Source organism: Antedon bifida, chromosome 5, assembly GCF_963402885.1.
Source record: "Antedon bifida chromosome 5, ecAntBifi1.1, whole genome shotgun sequence".
Classification (NCBI taxonomy): domain Eukaryota; kingdom Metazoa; phylum Echinodermata; class Crinoidea; order Comatulida; family Antedonidae; genus Antedon; species Antedon bifida.
The window spans coordinates 30,714,837-30,735,949 of NC_136230.1; the positions used below are offsets into that span (position 1 = coordinate 30,714,837).

The window sequence follows — 21,113 nt, forward strand, 5'->3', positions numbered from 1 at the left end:
CGTTTCTTCGAATTATTTTGGTGTTCATCATTTTATCATAATAATTTCTCCGTTGATTTGGTTAAACTCTTCTTATTTTACGTAAGTAAGCCTGTATATTGGGTAAGTTAATCCACATTTTAAACCGAAAAAAAAAACACATTTTGTTATTCTACTCTATATGTAGGATGATAGCATTCTATAGTAGGCCTAACGATATTTAGCCTGCAGACTGTATATATTACTGTGCATTTTTAGTAAACATAGCAGCATAAAACCTATTATTATACTTATGTATAATAACAGGGTTTAGGATACCATGTGTTTTTAGAATGTTCGGCGTATATTCTAGGCTGGACTATAAATGTAAATAATAAGGCATAAAATTTATACTTGAAAATTGTGTTTTATTATAGTGTGGTCTATATTGTCAATAGGCCTTTATACCTTATGTGGTCTAAATTGTGAATAGGCCTGACGTGCGGAGACTTACAATTTTTGCTATAGGCCTATATTAGTAAAACAACTAATAGGTAGCCTAGGTCAATGGCAAACACTGTTTTTAGTGAAAGCCTGTGAATATGCCAATCACGATGAAGTTCACATTAATTATTGGGCCTGACTGTAATTAGATTAGCATCGATAGTTTTTTGAAAAATGATACGTAGGCTATTAATGTTGCTTTGTGAGCGCCGCGTGCCATGAGGCGAGTCTCGTATCTAGTTGACATATTTGATATCTTTAAAGCAAAATAATAAGTAATACAAACTTTTGAAAAATATCGAGTTATTTCCAAATATATTATAAAAAAGGCAAGCATTAATATTAATTTGATTTAAACAAAATGTCTAGCCCCCCCTTTTAAATAAAACCCGTGCGCACTTAAAATTTAAAATGATTCAGTCTTTTTCGTGCCTAGCTTACCTGGATAAACCGACAATGCCCGTGCTCTCCATAGGGAGGGCTTAGATACGAACAGTTCCTAGAACCAAGGCCAGGTTTTTGATATCTCTGCTCTGCTGTGCAATCTTTTTTTCGTTTTATTTTATTGAGGGTACAAAATTCCGTAGACGGGGCAGGTAAGTATTGAGGGGTCGGGAGCTTTTTGGGTTTGTCAAATCATGAGATTAATATCACCTTGGTCCTCACAATGGATAAAGGATGAGAATGGATTACGGAATTTTCATAGGCCGAGGAACACTTTTTGATTACCTCCGTTTTCGGTTTGCTTCTACCTTAAATCACCCATCGGCTGCTTTTAGCCACGCTTAAGATGCACTTTGTCCCTTTTCATTATAATAATATTTTTCAAACGCATAATTTACCCCCATAATTTTATGTCTGTGTGTTTATTTTTAGAAAAAAAACATCAGAAGAACCGTTTGAGTAATTAAGGTAAACATAATGTTTACAGAGGTAAGTGTGCTCTTAAGATTCTGAGGCAATTTGTTCGGATCGGAGGTAAGTGTTTGGGGTACCGTAGGGTAATTGGTAAGTTTGGCATGGTACACATTAATTTGGTACGCCGAGGTAAGTTTGTATGATCATAGGTAAAATAATTATATATTTGTATTTCGTAGAATAGCATGGTAAGTCTGGGGTAAAATTGATTGTATGTTAATGTGCGAGTAAGGCCTTGTGTTTGATCCGAGTGCGTTGGAGATGATGCCTAACAAATAACTAGTAATAACAATAGCACTATATTAACAACTTAATAATTAACAATAATATTAATAACAATAACAACAATATCAAAATAATAATTGTAATAATATAACATTAATAAAGGCCTAATAGCGGCTGTTGGAGAAGACCTATGTAAGGAGCGCACCTTGCATATTTCTATCTAGCATTCGAAGTTTTTAAAATCGATATTTTTGTTTGAATTTATACATAGGGTTTTTCTCCGAGAAATTCGGTTTTTCCCTACTAAATTAATTTTTCGGCTTTAAAAAGAGGAGGATAAAAGGTGGCCTTCACGTGGCCCTCCTTGTAAGTACCAGCTTCAACCAAAACTGGGAAACCAACACCTTTTATTTCTTTGCTTTCCATTCTCCTATTTCACCCCTTAAGTTTCTTGAAAAATATTTACCGGAAGTTATAGTCTTAGTTGGTCCAGCCAATCTTCACTGAGAATCGTCAATCGTCATTAGATTCATTTCAGACAAATGCACCATTTAAAAGGGATTTAAAACCTAATATAGAACGTACGAGTCATGGAAATTAATTAATATTTATATTTCCTTTCTAGGTAGGCCTACTACTATACAGCAGCCTTATAATGCCTGGTGATAAACCGAACATGCCAGAAGTCCACTTTGGTGCCGATGGAAGATATTAAAATAGCGCCACCAATTTCGAGATTTAAAAGCCGTCGACGAGCAAGAAGATTGCTAAAATCTATTTTAAATAATATTTATAATTTAAAATATAAAGTAAAGTAATAACTGTTTGAACTGGTTATTACTGATAATCATATTTCATACTTTTAAATTTTGTGGAAGTGAATTTTCTATTTGTTTTTACTTCTCTCTTTATAAAATGTTGGAATATTTGTGTACGAGGCTAGGCCTAGGATGTTTCTTAGCAACAATCCCAAAAAAGTTTAGAACTGAAATGTGATAAAAATTGACATTATTTAGACGGTTATGTATTAGCAAGACTCTCCTAAATTGAAGGTTTGTTAATTTATTTATACGTGCACATACTTATAATTATGACAACCCAACACAAAGACTATTCTCCTAAATAAGAGCTTCAATAGTTAGGCCTACCTAGAGGTATCGTCAGCAGGACAGGGCCTAGCTAGCTAGCCTAGTATAGGCCTAGCCTAGTAGGCCTAGCTAGGGATGTTTTGGCTCATCAGCAGAGCAGGGAGAGAGGGGGAGGGAGCTCAGCTCCTAGGCCTAGCTCCAGGTTGATTTGACACCTTTAGGCCGACCAATGCTAATAGTATAGGCCTGCCCTAGGAGGCCTATAAATTATAATATAAAGATTTGTATGGTATTTATCATTTAAAGTTTAAAAATTTATTTTACATATTATACTCATCATTCATGACCTAAAAAAAAGGCTAATGTACTTGTCAATTGTATGACCCACTATACGACCCCCGAAAGATGTGCGTCATCTGTCCGATAATAATAAATACCATGATGCACCCCTGCGTCAAAAATATACTCGCAATATAGTGGGTGGTAAAGTGACGGACATTGAAACACGGTCCATTCCATTGTTCATTATTGATGTGATGTACCATTTCTGTTTTTGACACACCCCTGCATCAATAATTATTTGTAAATGAAGCACCTCTCCCAACCAAGGCTAAGACGAGTCATCTAGTAGGAGTCGGGCCACATGTAAATATTGTTTATTTAGTCTTTTTATTATTGAAACCAAGTTTGATTTTTCAATAAAATTTTCCTCAATGTGAAAACAAATTGATATGCCATCTCTTCTTTGGCCAGTTTCACATCACAGAAAGTTACAGTATCAAATAAAAGAACAAATATTAAATAAATTGTAATAATTTTAGTAACATAAAAACATCACATGTACCAGGAAAAACCAATCAATCAATAAATATAAAATTATCAATATATCGGTATTAATTGGTTATAATAATATAATAATAAATTTTCCAATCCCATAAACTAATAAATCTGGTTGGGATAATCTATTATTATACAAGATACACATTCCCACCTACCCAATTGCTGGTCCAAAAAATTGTCCTGCTACAAGCAACAGCTTGCCTACATAGCTGTAGAATACTTTTGCCTTGCTTTAGATTTAACTAACTTGAACCATGTATTGTAATTGTAAACTGATTAGTAGTTAGCTGTATAGTGATTGTGGTGGCAGCCAATATTTAATCATTAAAAAATTGTTAAAACTAAAACATTTTTGTTTATTTTGTTTTAATGGAAAAGACTTAAAATTGATTGATAATCCCACCCACTAATTTTCCAAATTTCAAACCCAAAGAATCGATCATTATGATACAGCATTTAATAATTGGAAATTGTGTTTTTGTAAATATTAAGCATAGACTTATTGACATATAGTAGATTAAAGCCACTCAACATTTTTATTCAAAAAATATATTTTTTTTTTATTGACAAATCAATGGTATTAAAGTTGAAATTATTATTTTATTATTAGTAGTATTAAATCATTAATATTGATTATAAATAGAGATTAAAATGCTGAGTGTATGTCATGATTTTTTTTATTATATACAGTAAATTTATTTATTATATAAAACTAAAGGAGCTTTAGCTTTATTATAGGAAGGAAAAAGGGAATATTGCAATCCCCCTGCTCCCCTTGTACAGTAATTCAAAGTGCTTATTGAGGTGGAATTTAATCCGTCCAAGCCTATGGCAACAATTAATACAGGCAGCTTTTTATAGAAATAGGTCAACATAAGGGAAAGCAACAGCCTATCAGACTATCCCATCTCAGCAGCCAATACTGTGCATGAGTGGCTGGCTTTGGTTAGCTAACACAACGACAGCAGCCAGCCAAGTGTAGCTTACACTCCTCGTTGTGCTGTTGGCCAGGACTTGGTGTATGGTAGGGATGGCGTGAAATATCCGCCATCCCTACAACACGCATTGGCCTGGCCAACAATTATGATATAATTTGCCCTTGTTTGACGATGTCAACTTGGACTTGATATAATTTATCCTTGAACTTAAATCAGGTAGTAATAGAGTGCAAGCTATTTTGATACAACAAGCTGTAATGATGGATGCCATGTTTTTGTGGTTTTTACAATTTGTTGTGGTTAGCAGTTGCCTGAAATTTTGAATCATTATTTCAGTGAGTATTATTCTTTGCATCATTGTTCTTGTAGTAAATGATTATTATTATTATTATTATATAATAATGAATGTAATCAATTAGGTAAAATTACATAATGTATACACAGTGTAGTGGTGAAATTTTAGCATGAAAGTTAGCATCAATAAAAAATATGCGCGATAATTAACAGATTAAAAATGTCTGCCATTTTTATTGAATCATTTGTTTGCTCATGAATTAATTTCAACACCTTGTGCTTGCCGTTTCAGTTTAAATTATACGGTATTAAGTTGCTAACTAAGCTTATTATGTGTTCTTTCAAAATTTGTGCAAATTAAGTTAAACAATTAAATAAGGAAATTATATTTGGAGGAGAGTTCATTTTTGTTATTAATTACTCTATCTACTTTAACTTTATATAATCACTGAGAAATGGTTTATACTATTATTAATTGTTGAATTAAAAAAAAGGAATTAAATTTTCTTAGTTATTGACCTAGATTTATTTTATTATCTACTTTTAAATATACAGTTAGTAATATTACAGTACAACTAATTTTATGACCATGTTCTTTGTTGTGTTATACCCAATGTGTGTTAAATATAGAATTGACATACAATGGTCTTATTGTAGGGTGTGTTTATGTTATGAATCTGTCAACTAACCAATAGTAAATAATTGTAAGCTATAAAAGGAAATAGCCTCAAGGCCTTTTCTTCAGTTGGTTTGACCATTAAAGACCAAGTTCAATATACCACAGCTTGACCCTGACATTGTCCTGATACTAATATGTTTGACAGCTTTAAATAGATTAGCATACAAAGTACTTGAAGGTCAGTGTGTATAGAGTTGAAACTGACCATTAATAGTAGGTTGACCATTTGAACTAGGTTAATTTCCTGTCATAGTACTGTAGTGTACTGTTTAAATCAAAACAGAATTTTTTTGCAGAATAATTATGCAATACCTTTAATATTATAGTCGGCATCTACAATATTTATTTTTTATTTATGATCATAACATTGATTTTCTACTACAAATATACATTACAACTGTATTCAAATACAGTATAATGTTAATATTATATTGCAGTATTTACAAAATAAAAAAAATGTTATGAAAATATTTCTCCTTACATTCAGCCTTTTGTGCTATAGTATATAACTTGTGATCAGTAATTGCATTTTTGTTTGTCCTAACTGAGTTGTATGGGCGGCCATTAGGGCCAAAATAGACAAACGTTGCCGTACGAACAATTCCGCTCCCGTAAGGCAAACTAATGGCGTTAAAGACATAATTCCTCGAGTGACAAACAAATATTGCCGTACGGACACACAAACACATTGCCATATGAACAAATTGCCGTATGGTTAAATTGGCGTAAGGACAAACATTGGCGTAAGGACAAACATTGGCGTAAGGACAAAAATTGGCGTAAGGACAAAAATTGGCGTAAGGACAAAAATTGCCGAAAGGACATGTCGTGGTTCGGGAATCCTTAATATTGATTTGCTAGGTTTAGACCATTAAGGTTTGGTTTGTGAAGCCATGTATCCCATGCAACAAAACAATACGCAAGATGAGGCTGCATTTACTCTGTATCATTTATTTTTCTAAACAGGAACAAACCCTGTATAAAACAACGTCATAATTATTATTTTTCCAGCAGTGTAATATAATTCAACAATAAAAACAATCACAAGCAAGCTTACTATAATATGGTCACTTCACTAATTATCAATTAGTATTACTGTATATAACATTAGTATTACTGTATATAACATTTAACGAACTTATACCTGGATCCAATACACCAATTTCATACTACTAATCACATCAACCTGGTAAGTTATCCAATTAACTTCAACATGGTATGTGATACAACTAACTTCAACATGGTATGTGATACAACTAACTTCAACATGTATGCTATCTAATAAGACAAAGCTGTATATCAAAGAGAAATTATAAACAGTGAATTCATTGTCGTTACAAATAATGAACGATAACAACTTAACTCGGTTATGCACATGGAGTAATACTGTAAAACATTATGGTTGTATAGAAAATAATTATCTACTCACAGTATTGGCGAGAATCCACACTTAAAAGAAATACAGTATATAACATGTCTTACTCAGACAACAACTAAAACAACTTCTGCAGAACCAACGCTCACGCAGCCTATTCGATATAATCATTCACCTGATATGCAAATACGCCCGCGAATACCAGTAGTGAACAATAGCAATGCAATGCAATATATTGCGCCACCAATAATGTAGGTATAAGAAACTTCGGAAGCTTTCCGATCCATTACAATTTCCCCGCTTGGATGCCCTTTTGACCCAAAAGGAGCGAAACAAACAAATTTATTTTTGAAGAGTGGACATGGGTAACCGATATCGATTTTTGTGAACACCTTTTGTAGAACGAGATGATCGCCTTGGAATTACTCCCGAATCATCACGCTCAACATCTATTTGTTTATCAGAATTCACATCTACAACAATCTTAAAACTTTCAACATCATCGTCAGATTCAGACTCACAACTTTCATCTTTATAGTTTACATCCGCTTCTAGACCATCATACGGCAACCACTCATTCCAATCAAAATGTACCGGTTCTTCCACCACACTCCTAGGATCTGATCGCAATCGTCTGCGGTTAACATAATTCAAAGGACCCCCAACTGCAGAGCGGATACCAAAAACGTCTGCTTCTTTGTTAATAGTCTCAACAATATATGAGTGCTCCTCGAACTTATTAGCCAATTTATGTCTAGTATTAAAATGTCTTCGGCGAAGTAAAACCCGATCACCAATTTCTAATATTTCCTTCGGAGAACAAGACTTATAACGATGCTCTTCTTTAGCTGCTGCTGATTTGATTCTACGTGAAACCACTTCATATGCCCTCTTCATGAGATCAGCTTCTTTAGTCAAATAATCCTCAGACCAATCTTGTTCCGCACCTCCAATAAAGTGATCTAATGGAATTAATGGTTCACGATCAAACATAAGAAGATACGGTGTTACACCTGTAACGGTATGAGGGGTGGAATTATACATAAACACAATATGCTGCAGCAATTCGGGCCATTTGTGTCGATCTTTCGGGCTTAAAGAACGCAATAAACTGCATAAGGTCTTGTTGAAACGTTCGCACTGCCCATTACCTGCAGGCCAATACGCCGTAGTGCGAGATTTTGTCATGCCATAAAGACTACATATACCTCGAATAATTTTACCCTCAAAGGATCTACCTTGATCCGAATGTAACCGTGCTGGCACACCATAATGGGAAAACCAATTATCTCTCAATACACGAGCCACTGTATCAGCCGTCTGATCTTTACATGGGACCGCTAGTGAAAACTTACTAAACACATCAGTCATAACAAGAATGTCCTCATAGCCTCCCTTTCCACGATCCATCTTTAAGAAATCTATAGCAAGAATCTCTTCGGGACGAAAGGCTAGAATATGACGAAGAGGGGGTTTGACCGTTGGTGTAGGGACTTTACTAGATACACAACTAAAACACTTGGAAATATGCGTACGTACATCACCGTTCATACCTGGCCAGAAACATCGACGCTTTAGAAGTTGTATAGTCCGTTGAACTCCTTGATGAGCCCATTTATCATGACATAAATCTATAAAAAGATTGCGCAAATTAGTAGGCACTAACAATTGATGAATTTTACCATGGATATCTTCATTGATCTCTCTATACAGAACTCCACAAATCTCTCTATAACTTGTCCACTGTCTCAACCAGCCCAACATTCTAGAATTATCTGTATTGTAGCGGTCACCAGGACACCATTTTTCCATCCATAATTTCCAGATTTCTCCCAATTCCCTATCTTTCTTCTGACATTCTGCCAACTGCTCATGAGAGTAAGAAGGAAAAATAGACAATGCCTTGTTAATACTACGTGATGATTGATCAATCTCAATACATGGTTTACACTTATTAATTGAGGGATGAGAATCAACATATATATTAAGACATGAAGCGATAACTCCTAGATCTGACTTAAAATCTGTACACACGCTAATCGGACGACGACTTAAAGTATCGGCACATTTGTTGCTAGAACCTGGCTTATATTTGATTTCAATATCGAACATAGCTAACTGAGAGACCCATCTCATTTCTGTAGCGCCAAGCTTTGCAGTTTTTAAATGCGCTAAAGGATTATGATCAGTAAAAATGGTAACCTTTGAACCCTGAATGTAAGAAGCGAATTTATCCACCACTGCCCATTTTAGCCCCAACAACTCCAACTTAAAACTCGATAAATCAGGGTATCGGCATTCAGCACCACGAAGACTTCTACTTGCATAAGCAATTGGATGAAGAGAACCATTAGAGTCCTGCAACAAGCAAGCACCTAAACCTTTCAAACTGGCATCTACTTCAATAACAAATGGTTCATCAAATTTGGGATATACAAGAACTGGGGGTTTAGTTAAAGCATTTTTTAATTCAACAAATACAGCTTCTTCAATTTCAGTCCAACGAAACCTGTAGGCCTTCCCCGCTTGTGTGTCAGACAACCGGGTTACCAAATGCAAAGGCGCAGCAATTTTGGCATAATTACAAATAAACTTTCGATAGTATGAAGAGAGTCCCAGAAATGATTTAAGTTCAGTAATGCTTTTTGGCGTTGGCCAGGTCAGTATCTTTTCTATTTTCCCATAGTCTACAGCAACTCCAGCAGATGAAATAACATGACCCAAATAGGTTACCTCCGTCTTAAAGAAATCGCACTTCTTGCCCTTAACCTTTAACCCATACTTATACAATCTAGACAACACATTTTCTAATCTAGATAAATGTTGTTTAAACGAAGAAGAAAATATCAAAATGTCATCCAAGTACAACACAATCTGAGTCAAATTCATGTCGCCTAATACATATTCCATTACACGTTGAAATGTTCCCGGGCTATTAGACAGACCCTGCGGCATACGAACAAATTCATACAGTCCCCAAGGAACCCTAAATGCAGTTTTATTAATAGATTCGTCTGCCATTATAATTTGGAAAAATCCATGAGATAAATCTAAGGTAGAAAAATAACAAGACCCAGTGAGTACTTCTAAAACCTCATCAATGCGTGGTAGGGGAAATGAATCTTTCAACGTTTGGAAATTCAACTTCCTATAATCAACGCACATGCGCAAAGACCCGTCTTTCTTTTTGACCAACACAATGGGACTTGCAAATTCGCTCTTGGACGGCCTAATTATTCCCTGGTCTAACATTTCTTGTAACATAGACTTAACACTTGATATAGAATGAGGAGGAATACGACGATATGGTAGTCTAATTGGAGTTTCATCTTTTAAATTGATAACATGAGGAATAACATCACACTTTCCAACATCAAAAGCACTATGAGAAAAAACATGATTATATTTGGACAATAGGTTAGTCACTAGTTGAGTTTCCACACAATCAAGGTTACCGTTGATAATTACCCCAGGCGGTAACTGCTGGCTCTCAGAATTTAACTCGGTATCACAAAAAGAATTAGAATAAGAGTGATTAATGTCATATAACTTACGCACAGAACCGACGGATACAAGTCGACTTTGGGTGTGGTCACTAAATTTACAATCATCAATATCAGATTTTACACTACCGTCAACAATGTCTGAATGTGAATCACAAGGAACAGTCACGTCAGAATGTTGCAAAGAAACTAAGATACTTGATTCATCCTCATCTACTTGCAAAAGAATTTCAGCCTTTCTATTCCATGGAGCATCAACATGTGTAGCTGTTACCTGTGAAAGATCACGTAATAGATGGAAACCTTGTAATTCGCGTAAAATGTTACACCCAATCAAAACAGGATATTCATTACTATGATTAGTTACAGTGACAGCATCTGAAACTACCAAAAAGCTACCAGTTAACTTTTGTTCACCTATAACAATGGGAATTTCTACATATCCTTCGATTGGAACCTCCACCCCACAAACACCGATAACATTCATGAAAAGTCCATTAACAGATCCCAGCTCTCCAACAATTGACTTTAACTGCTTATTATAGACCGATGACGGAATTATTGAAGCTTCAGCCCCTGTATCCAAGATACAACCTAACTCAGTTGAGCCTATTCTAACGATAGTACATGGACTTCTGGCTACTAATTTATCTACTAAAACAGCATCGGAACATTTCAAGGATTGGGCGTTAGACATATTTCCATTATTGTCCGTGGCAACAACAGGGATATGAACTTCACGTTCAACATTACCAGTTGGAATTGGATGATTGGCTTGTGACTTAGAAACAGTATTAATTATATCTTGAGTAGGCGTATCTGAATCACTACGTTGGATACCCGGAGTATTAGAATTACTACTACGATTCTTATGTGGACATGCATATGAATAATGACCTCTTCCTCTACAAAACCAACACAACCCAGAAGGTATTTCACAATCAGATTTGGTATGACCATTTTTACCACAATTGTAACATTTTAAAGGACCTGTAGAATTTTGATTAAACTTAGGTGGACTAGATATAAATTGGGAACGCTGAATTTCGCTAATTTGTTTCTTTAATGCTTGCAATTCTCGCTTTACTTCTGATAGTTCTGAGGGCCGTTCATTACATTCTACGCCATGTGCACGCGGATTTGACCTAACAATATCAATTTTATACAACTCAAGAACTTCTTCGCGCATATCAAAAAAAGATTTTCCTCTAAAAGCTAGCTCAATGCGACGTAATTCACGCTTAACTGTAGGATCACGAACACCGTCCACTAAACGCTGCTTTAAAGTAGTATCTTGAAGATGTCTCAAAGCGGATTGCTCAGAGGGGCGAGACGCTTCGACAAGTTGGGAGTACAATTTCATTAAAGAAAGGCTATATTCAGCCAAGGTTTCACCCGGTAACAATTGCCTAGAATAGAATGCTGAACTATATGATGCAACAGAATCCTCCGATTTAAAAGCGAGTTCTAAAATTCTTATAGCCGCTTTCACATTCTTCCCATTTTCACACATGCTCATACTGCATTTAACCTCATCCTTCGCACAGCCACCAAGATGACTAATCAGGGTATCGTATCGATCATCATCGCCCAACGAATAATGATCACAATAAATTCGAAAATCTTCAAGCCATTCTTTTAACGTAAGGTCCCCAGGAGATCTTGGAACACCCTTAAATTTTACTAACTTAATCGGAGGAGCTTTCTGAACCGAAACGCCTTTTAAAACATTAGTTAATGCCGCAATCATATCATTAACGCCATCGCCGCTTGCAGCTGCTTCAGATTTAGATTCGCCTAGCGACATTGCAGAAGGTGAATTTGTGACAATATTATAGTAACTACAAATACTTTAAACACTACTACAATAAACAGAGTTTCAATACAAAAAATAAGTATCGTAAATGTAATACAAAAGTAACAATATTTCATATAAGGTAAGTATAAGCATCAATTCACAACATCATCTTAAATAACAACACACTGGCTGCCATGTCCATCGGAACAAAGATTCTGTAATATATATAAAACCATACACTTTCCGTTCTAAAATTAAATTAAGTTCATAAATCTTATCTGTCCAATACTCCTTGTCTTATGCACGATCCAGGGTTTGGTAAAACAATTGTTGAAAATACACAATGCAATCCTCCTTCAGGAACGCTTGAAACGTTGCATCCATCCTGTCCGTGACGCCAATTTGTCGTGGTTCGGGAATCCTTAATATTGATTTGCTAGGTTTAGACCATTAAGGTTTGGTTTGTGAAGCCATGTATCCCATGCAACAAAACAATACGCAAGATGAGGCTGCATTTACTCTGTATCATTTATTTTTCTAAACAGGAACAAACCCTGTATAAAACAACGTCATAATTATTATTTTTCCAGCAGTGTAATATAATTCAACAATAAAAACAATCACAAGCAAGCTTACTATAATATGGTCACTTCACTAATTATCAATTAGTATTACTGTATATAACATTAGTATTACTGTATATAACATTTAACGAACTTATACCTGGATCCAATACACCAATTTCATACTACTAATCACATCAACCTGGTAAGTTATCCAATTAACTTCAACATGGTATGTGATACAACTAACTTCAACATGGTATGTGATACAACTAACTTCAACATGTATGCTATCTAATAAGACAAAGCTGTATATCAAAGAGAAATTATAAACAGTGAATTCATTGTCGTTACAAATAATGAACGATAACAACTTAACTCGGTTATGCACATGGAGTAATACTGTAAAACATTATGGTTGTATAGAAAATAATTATCTACTCACAGTATTGGCGAGAATCCACACTTAAAAGAAATACAGTATATAACATGTCTTACTCAGACAACAACTAAAACAACTTCTGCAGAACCAACGCTCACGCAGCCTATTCGATATAATCATTCACCTGATATGCAAATACGCCCGCGAATACCAGTAGTGAACAATAGCAATGCAATGCAATATATTGCGCCACCAATAATGTAGGTATAAGAAACTTCGGAAGCTTTCCGATCCATTACAGACAAAATTGCCGAAAGGACAAAAATTGGCGTACAGTCTAACTAAATATAAACGTTGAGGGCAGCATAGTAATTTAAAACCACGTGACTGAAACCACTCTGTGTGTCTAGTCCTGATGGGGAATAAAAACATAATCATGGAAGGCCAACAATATAGGCCAGCCGACAATAAGCCTTCCCACTTTTATTTTTTCCAGCCACAACAATAACTATGAAACACCGTTTGTGTATTTTTTACATTTTCAGTGTTACTTATTTATGGTTTTTATGGTATTAGAAATTAAATATTTGTGAGAAAACGGCGGATTGCTCCTGGGAGTCACTTGGTGGGATTATACTAGGGTACCCTTAGTCGTCCAGTATAAGTTAGAGTAGGACCGCTGTAGTGTTCCCGTTTACTCAGCCTTCATCTTTTAAATCTGAGTGTAACTCAATTATGATTTTTAATATTATAGTGAAATTTGATACTGTATTTGTGAGAAAACGGCGGAATGCTCATGGGAGTTACTTGGTGGGATTATACTAGGGTACCTCCTTGGTCGTCCAGTATAAGTTAGAGTATGACCACTGGTCCCGTTTACTCAGCCCTCATCTTTTAAATCTGAGTGTAACTCAATTACGATTTTTAATATTATAGTGAAATTTGATACTGTATTTGTGAGAAAACGGCGGATTGCTCCTGGGAGTTACTTGGTGGGATTATACTAGGGTACCTCCTTAGTCGTCCAGTATAAGTTAAAGTAGGACCGCTGGTCCCGTTTACTCAGCATTTATCTTTTAAATCTGAGTGTAACTCAATTACGATAATATTTCATTTCTAATACCATAAAAACCATAAGTAACACTGAAAATGTAAAAAATACACAAACGGTGTTTCATAGTTATAGTTGGCTGGAAAAAATAAAAGTGGGCTGGCTTATTGTCGACTGGCCTATATTGTTGGCTAGCTTAACACAAGCCTTCCATGATTATGGTTTTATTCCCCATCAGGACTGGACACACAACAGAGTGGTTTCAGTCACGTGGTTTTAAATTACTATGCTGCCCTCAACGTTTATATTTAGTTAGACCGTACGCCAATTTTTGTCCTTACGCCAATTTTTGTCCTTTCGGCAATTTTGTCCTTTCGGCAATTTTTGTCCTTACGCCAATTTGTGTCCTTACGCCAATGTTTGTCCTTACGCCAATTTAACCATACGGCAATTTGTTCATATGGCAATGTGTTTGTGTGTCCGTACGGCAATATTTGTTTGTCACTCGAGGAATTGTGTCTTTAACGCCATTAGTTTGCCTTACGGGAGCGGAATTGTTCGTACGGCAACGTTTGTCTATTTTGGCCCTAATGGCCGCCCATAGAGTTGACCTGTGTGGAGATTAATTACTCAACCATTGAGTCAATACTGGACAATCTGGTGTCCAGTTATATAATTACCGAGGTCATGATAAAATTTACCTTATTGATTGTTGAAAGCAGTGGGATATCCAGTGAGGTGTTGTATTCAACTAGGTTTCATATTCACCATATTTACCAAGACCTTACTTGTTGCAGAATAAACACAGAATTTTGAAATGTGTAGGCCTACTGTAATACTGTATACAATACAATACAATAACTTTTAATCAATCAATCAATAAATGTCTTTTATTTCGGAAATATCAAACAAATTACAAAAAGAAAAAGAAAAAACAAATTTAAATATATAGAATACAATTTGAGTTTGTATACGTATTCTAGGCTTTGATTATAGTTCTGATGATAATAGATTCTTGAAACATGTCTCTTAATTTCAAGACTGTCTGAATTATTAAATGCCTTGATATTCTCACTTAGGTGATCCTGCCTCATTGATTTACTTTTGTACTTTGTTCTGTATTTGAAATTTTGTGAAATAAATGCATGGTGCACTCTCCCCCTGGAAATAACTAAACATTTATTGCATATAAAAAGAATGTACACATGTTGACCCAATTGTAACAACATTAGATGATATATTGTTAACACTTTATTTATTATAATTTAATAATTGATTATATTTCAACAGATGGCTGCTCCGTTACCCGCAATTCCCACGTCTCATGGGCACTCCAAAATGCGTGGCCAGGTTACGTTACAACACCGTGTACCTAGCCCACCAAACAAGCTAAAACCTCAAGATGGCTACCGTAAACAAACGCTGAAGATGAAAAGAGAAGTTCAAGTGAAACCACACACGACGTGGCAGAAACAACCTAACCTATCAAACACAGACGTCCAAAAGTTAGTACATTTATATATTTCATTCATTCATTCATTTTATTTAGTCAAAATCATTGTCAACATACGTATATGTACAAGAAAAATACACATAAAATGGAGTTAAAATGGTATAAAACTGCAATAAAACAATATAAAGCAGAAAAGCGCGAGTTACAATATTGAAAAAATACAGTTTTTATGAATGAATGAAAGCAACCATTTTATTCCCTAAAAAATTCGAATTGATCTACTTTACCTGTACCTGTATGCTACTACGAGCCCTTCCATGCTTCAATGATGTTGTAGAAGGACTTTTCTCTCTTCAGTCACAAGGCAAGTCATTGGAAAGCATGTAAATTCTTTTTATACGGTTTTTGATTACAGATACCGCAACAGTTATAAACACAACCTGTGCGTAGAGATGTTAAAGGACGGATACCATCACTCGTTTTCCGAACTCTCTGCGCTGATTAGACAACAGAAGGATCAGCAATTCAAATCGGGCAGCAATGACTCCGACTCCTCGACCACATTACTAGAAGATCAGGAAGAAAAACTAAATCAGTTGAAATTACATTTGACAGAAGCGGAGGGTGCTTTGAGAATAAGTATGCAACATGTGACTTTATGTGACAAAAATGTGATGTGCCCATATATGGACATGATATGTCATATCACTACCATATTTGCTTATATAACTACCATATTTGGGCACATCACACTTTTTTTGTCAAACTAGTTTGATAGTGTAGACAGAGCTTTAGACTATAATTCTAATTTTGTTTATTTTTTTTCCAGATGATCTAGAAGCGGTTTACAAAGCTAGGAATAAATTAGCGGAATACTTCCTGACCTCTGGTGACCTTTGGTTGTCGGACCATTTCTTTTCATCTTGTCTCAACACGTCTGTTGATATCCCAGGTGATGGACGGACAAAAGGGGAAGCGCACTGTAACATGGGCCTTGCCTTTGAACGTAGACGTAAGTGAAAGTGAAATACTATGTATGACCCAAATTTAATGTGTGAATAGTATTTTGGCCTTCCGCACAATTTTTTTTTGAAATACAGTAGTTTATTTTTGTGAAATAATAAAACTAGAATTAGACGTTTGGTTTATTTTTGCTAATTTGTTTTTTTTTTAGGAGATTACAACAAAGCGACAGAAAATTTTGAAGAATTTTACAACTTAACATCCAAAAACGAATGGTGCACAAGCGATGGAAAGAGTTTGCACTCGTCGGCTTGCGAACATCTCCGCAGGGTGTACACAGCTGTAGCTGAAGCATTACAAAAAGGGGATAACAGCGAGAACGCAGAGCTAGCCATCAAGTACTTGCAGCAGGCCTTTGATATGGCTAAAGAAAGTAAGTTTTGCTCTACTATCCTAATAATGTATTGTATGGTGAAGTTAATAGTAGAATTAATGATAGAATAGTACTAAATACATCTACTGGTATTATCTGACTAAATATTTGATTTTTGAAAGGTGGAGATGAGGCTAAAGAAGGTGATGCAAGCTACAGACTAGGCCTGGCTTATGAAGACATAGCAGATTCAGAAACAGCACTTATGGTATGTTTATAATAAAACTAGTCTGAAATCATTAATGCTTGTTTCTCAATAGAACTCAATGTAGTGGAGTTGTGGCTTGGTGGTTATGATGCTTGGCTACCACTCCAAGGGTCCTGGGTTCAAGTCCCGTCACATGTCAGGATTTTTTCTAAGGACCAAATTACTCCACTCCCAAAGACTTGTAATAAGACTTTGTTTATGTAGAGCATCTTGTGTATATGTTTGTCTTGTGAACCTCTGAGGGTCCCTAATGATCAGCAATAGCTGGATGGATCACCCTCATTAAATATGGTTAAAAAAAAAAAAAAGACGCAACACAAGGATGTATGCCCGACGTGATTTGACCAATCACAAGCGATGGATTGTCGTCATTGGTGACCTCGCTTCAGTTGCGTCTCTAGTAGGAACCAAGCTTAAGATGTTCACAAACTAAAATAAGCATAAATAAAATTAAAATAAATAAAACGGTATAGATATTGGTTATTATAAAATTTTATGGAGTGATTATCATTTTAAATGTAAAACATGTTTGTAATTTGACAGTATCACAATGGATTTATGGACATGTGTAAAAAACTTGGAGATGAAGTAGGAGTGGGGAAAGCCTGCCAAGCTATAGCTAAGTCATACGAGAAGTAAGTTAAGTATTAATACTGCAATAATCATGTCGTTTCATGTGATGCCCATATATGCACACGGTGGCATCATATCACTACCATATTTGGACACATGACACTTTTTTTGATAGTGTAGACAGAGCTTTATTATTAAAATTAGTAAAAATTAGTAAAAAAACATATTTGCAACAGAATTAATTCACCTAGTGTAAAACCGGTGATGATATCGATGATATGTTATTGACTGTATACTGTGTACTAAAAAAAGGATAAACATACAATAATTGTTACTTCTCTATTTATAGTCAAGGTAAACTAGAAGATGCTATACGTTATCTGGAGATGTTTGTTGACGTCGCAGAAACGAGTAAACAAGATGGCGCTCAATCTGAGGCTTGTACATGTTTAGGAAACATATTCAATTCATTGGTGAGTTTACTACATTCAACTTTATTTATGATCAACATGGTGTGCTTCCCAGCAAATAAATCAATAAATATAAATTTTGTAGTTGTCTTGAAATATTATGTGCAGTATAAACTTTAAAAAAAAATCATATCAGTATCTGTTCAATTAGATATAGCATTGTTCATGTTATACTTTATAGGGGGAGTATGAGAAAGCATCTCAGTATTTTGGCAAAGCATTCAATATTGCACGAAGTATGAACGACAACGTTGCCACGGCATCAACAAGGGTGCTCTTTGGCATCTCCAGCGCCCACAAGGCCTTGCAGGCGTTTGCTATATGCGTTGATCGCCCTTCACGTAAACTAAAGAAACGACTTCTCAATTGGAAGGACATGCGAAGTGATCAGTTTGAGGAGACTTTGACTGAACAACGTGAGTTAACAATGTTAACAAATTATTTATTTAAATAAAGCCAAGTCACTCTTATACCCTTTTTACATCTGGAAATGTAACAAGTTGTAACCAGGTTTGCATAGTGTGAATACAATTGTGTGGAAAATTTCACAGTAAAATCTCGGGAGAAAAACACTCTGATGAGAGGCCTGTTTTTGTTCCAAGATTTTCCGAGTTATTACTGCGTGCGTGTATTACCCTGGTATTAAACTGACCAATCATAGTAATCAAATAGCGCGCAACTATGCTTTTCCTTCTGAGATTTCTCAGGGTTTGAGTACGCGTGTATGAAAACTTGTAATAAATCGGAAGATCAAGCCTGGTTACAAGTTGTAACAATTTATGCAGATGTAAAAGAGGTATTATTCTATGTTTGTTTGTATTCGTTCCATTAAACATAATTTGATTGATTTTTTTTTTCAGACACGGAGAATGAAGATTCGTAGGTTGTTTATATCAACAAAAATATAACTGTATCTCAACAACTAAGTTGAGTGTGTATATAGAGAAGCTGTAAATAGCTTAATAGATCTTTTAAGCTGTGTAAATAATAATAAAGAGAGATCATACAATCATAACATTTGATTGTGTGGTTTATATATAAAATACTGGGAAATTTGGGGTTACAATTGATATGATTCTTCTTAATATCATGGAGGATAAAATGTATACTTAATTGCGTGTGGTACTTTAGTACATAAGTGTCAAAATGTTTTTATTTGTTCGTTTACAAATTTGTTTCGTTCATTCATGGATGAATGTTTTCTGTTGGTATGTTCAGATCAGAGTTATGTTTTTGTATCGTAAGCAAGGTCAACTAGCTTTCGTTAAAACTGAATTGTCATAGGTCGGGGAAAGCATCTAGTAGGCGAGAGTAAATTTGATCAGTTGTAGATCAAAGTTGTTGATTTGTTGGGCTTTCATAACCAACAAAAGGTCGTGTCGTCGTGGCTTCCACTAATTTCTTGCTGGTCCAGTAAGAGTTGTACGCCACGTACGATACAAAAACATAACTCTGTAGGTCTGAACAGGCCCTTATTTAAGTGTGCCTAATTTGTAAGTTGAATCGTAAAGAAAAACCTACAATCTTTTTAATGAGCATCTTTTTTCTTTTTGCTTATTTGTTGTATTGTATAAAAAAGGCTTGTATAGACGAGCCTTCTTCATCTACCTCAATTTGGCTGCTATGTTGCGATGAGCCAATGTTTGGCACTCGGGTGAACATGTCATCCAATCAGAACAGTTCTTTGAACCAAGCGTTCTAAGACGCCTGTTTTGATTGGTGACTTTCTTGGGTGTCGTTTTAGCATGTAGTTAAATGCACTTCATGGGCAGCTTGGCAAGTACTAATGATCACCTGACTGCAATGTACTAAATCACCTAAGTTTTGTGGTGGTGGCACTCAAGCAGTATTTTCTGACAAATTTTTTTTTTTCGTTCGTTGCTGTCAAGGAAAACAAAAAGTAGGACAGCTTTGTCGGTTACAAGATAAGTCATATTGATGTTTTCTAACTATCACATAAAGTTTGATAGTGTAGACAGAGCTTAAAAACAAAATATCAAGGATCCAGAAGAAATGAGTAGCACCACCACAAGTCCGGTTGATTAGTAAACATGCCGCCAGTGATGATTGTTTGTACTGCAATATTACTATTATATTTTGAGTTGTATTGTTCATAATTAATTCCAACATTTAATTCAACCTAGATAATAACATGAGTCGGTTAAGTTGTTTTGCAAAAAATTGTTAATGTAGCGTTTGATATGACTTCTAAAATAGGCCTCAATCCTGAGTATCAAATACAGTAGATCTTTAGATGTTTAATATAACTTCCATTCTCATAACCCCCATAGTCATTGAAATTAGTGATATATAAAAACCATTTGATTAATTTCTGGTATTATATAAAGTGATGGGTTTGGTTTGGGATATGGGGTAGGGGGGAGGGGGGTCGGGGGAGATTGTTAGAGGGCGGTAGTATTGAGGAATTTCAATCACAATGTATGTTCTGTGACTACTTAGAAATAAAATGTTTTTAAATGTTACAAATGTAGAATATATATTCTTACTTACCCACTGTGCGATAATATTGCCATATATGTGCATATATTGTGTTATCATCATCTTATAGAGCCATAGTAACTAGTTATGTCAAAAAAAAAAGGGTCGAAAATTGGGCATTTTTCGAAAATTTCCCTGTACTATAGTACAGGGATTTTTTCGAAAAATGACCAAAATATCCACTTTTTGAAATTCAATAATTATGCGATAATATTGCCATATATGCGCATATATTGTTCTATCATCATCTTATAGAGCCATAGGAACTAGTTATGTCAAAAAATAAGAGGGTCGAAAAATGGGCATTTTTCGAAAATTTCCCTGTACTAGTACAGGGATTTTTTCCAAAAAATGAGCAAGTTTCGACCTTTTTATTTTTCGATAAAACTGGTTACGAT

At 35.2% G+C, this 21,113-nt stretch overlaps 1 protein-coding gene across 2 annotated transcripts; it reads left to right on the forward strand.

Annotated features, from left to right (window-relative positions):
* The first annotated feature begins 2,550 nt into the window (after positions 1-2,550).
* On the forward strand, positions 2,551-20,576 carry LOC144842150 (tetratricopeptide repeat protein 29-like). Of its 2 annotated transcripts, none has more exons than XM_078698542.1 (10): positions 2,551-2,657; positions 15,407-15,621; positions 15,985-16,208; positions 16,399-16,581; positions 16,744-16,965; positions 17,088-17,173; positions 17,717-17,808; positions 18,096-18,219; positions 18,398-18,632; positions 19,077-20,576. In XM_078698542.1, exons 2-10 carry the CDS (start codon positions 15,407-15,409, stop codon positions 19,097-19,099), a joined length of 1,404 nt encoding a protein of 467 aa, XP_078554668.1. In that variant the 5' UTR covers positions 2,551-2,657; the 3' UTR covers positions 19,100-20,576. The 2 variants fall into 2 exon arrangements, with proteins under 2 accessions (XP_078554668.1, XP_078554669.1); XM_078698543.1 differs by lacking the exon at positions 2,551-2,657 and adding an exon at positions 4,788-4,806.
* The last annotated feature ends 537 nt before the right edge of the window (positions 20,577-21,113 follow it).